The sequence below is a fragment of the Ylistrum balloti genome, unplaced genomic scaffold (assembly GCF_031769215.1).
Source record: "Ylistrum balloti isolate Yb309-2 unplaced genomic scaffold, AGI_CSIRO_Ybal_v1 Utg369852, whole genome shotgun sequence".
Taxonomy (NCBI): Eukaryota; Metazoa; Mollusca; class Bivalvia; order Pectinida; family Pectinidae; genus Ylistrum; species Ylistrum balloti.
In genome coordinates, this window is record NW_026782004.1 from 1406807 (window position 1) to 1411267 (window position 4461).

At 38.9% G+C, this 4461-nt stretch overlaps 1 protein-coding gene across 1 annotated transcript; it reads left to right on the top strand.

Moving 5' to 3' along the window:
• The first annotated feature begins 2399 nt into the window (after positions 1-2399).
• LOC132545709 (uncharacterized) lies at positions 2400-3047 on the top strand. Its single transcript, XM_060209398.1, has one exon. The coding sequence runs from the start codon at positions 2400-2402 to the stop codon at positions 3045-3047; it is 648 nt and encodes a 215-aa protein (XP_060065381.1).
• Positions 3048-4461: the final 1414 nt, after the last annotated feature.

The window sequence follows — 4461 nt, forward strand, 5'->3', positions numbered from 1 at the left end:
TAAAGAACTATGGAAACCATTCGTAAACTAATAAATTGTAGCTGATCATCTGTAATAAACTAAATCCATTGCCGAATTGCTGAAAACCTGGGGCTTTATGAAGCCTGCTTTGTGCTACATCGATAATTTCAAGCTAGTTTCAAAAACTCACCATGAAAAGCTTAACACTGAAGCTAAAATTATTGAAACACGTAGAAAGGAAGCGAATACAACGTAGTTCGAAAGATGGACACTAAATGGCTTCTGTACAGACTGTATGAAGGTTTCAAGCTTAACAGCGTATCCGGTAGATTTATTGTAATACCGCTAGCCCTTGACTCCATTGAGAGGTGAATAAAGCCATAATGTCTGTGTTACTGCATTCGGGATTAGGCAATTCCATGCGGTCATTGAAAACATGTGGCGCAGCACTGCCAATGAGTCTAATATAGGGTTCCTCATGTTGCATACCGAATGGGGTGCTATATATAACGTTATAAGCACCATAGTATTTCTTTCCGAAAGCGGACTCTCAACGAATCTTAATAAGGGAGGTCAAAATGTTGATCGAAACATTTCCTCTCTGCATGGTTTACTGCTGAACGATGACCATTCATACATTGTCTCAACTGTCCTTTTGTTTCACCAACATATTTAGAGAAAAAAAACACAGGGGACATTCAATATCATAAACAGGTTTACTGCAGGTTTAGAATGTATGTAACTAATAAACCATAGGTCAATCTGGATAGTGCAGGGAAGATTGAAGAAAGTTGCAAGATAGACTCTAAATTAGCATGTTAAGTGCTTATGTTTGGCACCGTACTTGGTTTGTACGGGGCCGTCGACAAAAGACAACTAAAAATAACCCATATTTATCTCCTTAAAGTTACTCTGCTGTCTCCGGACATAAGAATGATAAAACATAAGCCGTGTATTTAACTAATATATGACTTTTTCGTAATTCCGATCACCTTACGTTACATACTCTAGACGGAGAATCTCTTTCCCTTGACCGATCGAAGTAATCTACAGTCGAGGAAATCACGAGCTTTTAGTGGATATTCACTTCCTATTGTAAACTTTATGCACTCACAATGATCAAATCTTCACGTCTACCCCATTAATTCACTGTAACGAAGTGAAAGGCACAACATGTTGTATACATGACCAATGTAGACCAACTAATGTCTGGTAGGTACAAGTAGAGGATGGTATACAGAAGATGGTTCATTGTTGCTGTCTTGTGCCGATTTAAACTTGATTTACACTCAGATAAATGCCACATTATCGATAGTGCAATCTATTAAAAGGGATAGTGAATTGTATCGCAAACCGTATGTGTCGGCAATACTAACGCCATTGTTGTCCCGCACCATGTGGCGTAGATACTGCTATAAGCGGTTATTTTTGTGATGTTTTCATTTTCGCAATTAGCACGGCTGTATTCCAACTATAAGATATAGTTCCAGTCTACATACTGATTCTGTGAGCAGTCCAAATGAGGTAAGGGCGTTGAAACTTTACCAATTCGATTAAAAACTGCAAATATAACTTAACTAGAAATATGATTTACCTGATAGAAATAATTCGCCAAAAATATGGAACCATATTGTCTGTTTTGTAATACTTTATATTTCTGCATATAGGTACCACAAAAAAAAAAAAAAAGAAAGAAAAATCGCTAGAAATAATCAAATCTATCCAAACCGCGAAAATTCCTGTCAGCGAAACAACTTCACAGTATCGTAAACCACGCACATTTGTGCTTAGTTTATATATCACCGTGTAAATGTAAAAGATCTAGAGTTACCTGATGCACTCCTGTTATACAAGTCTCTCTGGAGCGGACATTTGTCGATGTATCACTATTACTGCTTTAACACGTTTACATACATTTAGAAAAAAGGGGTAATACGTATTGACAGTTATTACCTAGCTTTATATAGACGCCAGACTTTTTAGACTTTTCAAGTGGGCAGATATCAACCATCATAAAACAATGTCATTATCATCCTTTCGAGAAACCCAAGGGTACTTGCAATCACCACAGTCAGAATCAAGCACTGGCGTGGATCCATATCCGGAAAGACGATAGATGTCCATTTGGCTACTGTGAGTTTTTTATCGTATTTCGTATCGACATTCCACATTTGTTCTGAATTCTGAGAATTCAACCTATATTAAAAGTTACATCACTTCTCTCCGGAGTCTCGTTTCTGACTCATAAAACCATCCAGGTTCATACACGTATAAACAAATGATTGATTTTTATAGCATAAAGATAATTTAAGATATTGAACAAATGTCCCGCTGTATCACATCTGGTGTAATATCAGAAACTTTTAAACACTGAAAACGACTTCATAGAATATCATACAACACGGACGGTATACCCACATTGCCGAATACCATTCACCATGGAATACCCACACCGCCGAATACCATTCACCATGGAATACCCACACCGCCGAATACCATTCACCATGGAATACCCACACCACCGAATACCATTCACCATGAAATACCCACACCGCCGAATACCATTCACCATGGAATACCCACACCGCCGAATACCATTCACCATGGAATACCCACACCGCCGAATACCATTCACCATGGAATACCCACACCGCCGAATACCATTCACCATGGAATACCCACACCGCCGAATACCATTCACCATGGAATACCCACACCGCCGAATACCATTCACCATGGAATACCCACACCACCGAATACCATTCACCATGAAATACCCACACCGCCGAATACCATTCACCATGGAATACCCACACCGCCGAATACCATTCACCATGGAATACCCACACCGCCGAATACCATTCACCATGGAATACCCACACCGCCGAATACCATTCACCATGGAATACCCACACCGCCGAATACCATTCACCATGGAATACCCACACCGCCGAATACCATTCACCATGGAATACCCACACCGCCGAATACCATTCACCATGGAATACCCACACCACCGAATACCATTCACCATGGAATACCCACACCACCGAATACCATTCACCATGGAATACCCACACCACTGAATACCATTCACCATGGAATACCCACACCGCCGAATATCATGCACCACAGTTTACTAAAATAATGGAATATCATGCACCACACAAAACCCTCATAACCTGATGTCATGCACCACAGAATACTCACACCACCAAATACAAGCACCCCGGAATACTCAAACTACCGATTACTGTACATTATGTTATACTCACAACACCGAGTATTATGCACCAGACCCCACTTGTATAAAACATCTCAACTTGAGATTTCCTCAAGTCGAGATTTTCCTCAGCTGATATCTCCTCAAAAACGGCTTGTATAAATTTTTTTTCAAGGAACAGGAGGAAGTCATCGGCTAGGATGTCCTGAAATTCCTTGAGGAATTTTCATACAAGATATTTTCAAGGAGATATTAGCTGAGGAAAATCTCGACTTGAGGAAATCTCAAGTTGATATGTTTTATACAAGTGGGGCCAGGTCATACTTGGACAACTACATGTTAATACCATGCACCACTTAATCTTCACCATCGAATACCATGCACCACGGAATTCGTATACCACTGAAAGGCGTTGCAAAATATTGAGGGTGTAACATCATTGGAATAACGTTTATATATTTTTCAGTCGATATCTGTACGTGGCATTATGAAATATTTTTATACACAATCTTGATAGATAAAGAACACGTCATGTAAATAATAGGAGTGTTACAAATAAATTTCAGTATCTAAAAACACACTGATTGTAACTAGTTCCCCTAATTCAATCACGATATTAAAATCGTTATCTCTTACGCCGGATCTTTTATTTAAATGTTACAACATACATTTCTTTGTGGTTATTAGTTAAAATGGATCTGTACCCTAAAGGTATGTGTTACAAACCGAAACACTGGCACAATAAAGTAAAGTATAGAAGTCTCAATGGAGAGGTGATATTGGTATCAGCAATGAAGATCGGGTCGCCACTTTAGTGTAATTGACAATGGCCTTGTAAGAATCACACAATGTAGAGATGACCTTTCCTGAAATAAGCTTTACGTAGATACGTGAAAATACGACCAATTAGTGACCCTCAGTTGATTGTACGTTTTCTGAAATGTAGACAACGCTTATCTGATTTGGTGTCACTTATACATTTTGCTATGTATAATAGTGAAGATTTGTAGACCTTTGTGAGATTATAATAAAACTTAAAACTCACACAAATATCGGCTACATGTGTTTGTGTTAGACTCAGTAAAATAATGGGATACCTCTAGATATTGATCAACAGTTATCATTCGATCTCAAAATATACCGTGCATATGCAATATATTTTGATTATAAAACAATATCTGATCGCCCACTCCTACCCGCACAGCCCTCCCCCTACCACCAAAACTCCCTACTCCTCCACTTAGTGATCCTCTCACCATATTGTGCTGTATTTACAA

Bases quoted from the DNA above. Each gene is read 5' to 3' on its own strand.
- LOC132545709 (XM_060209398.1), top strand. From the start codon at position 2,400: ATGGAATACCCACACCGCCGAATACCATTCACCATGGAATACCCACAC.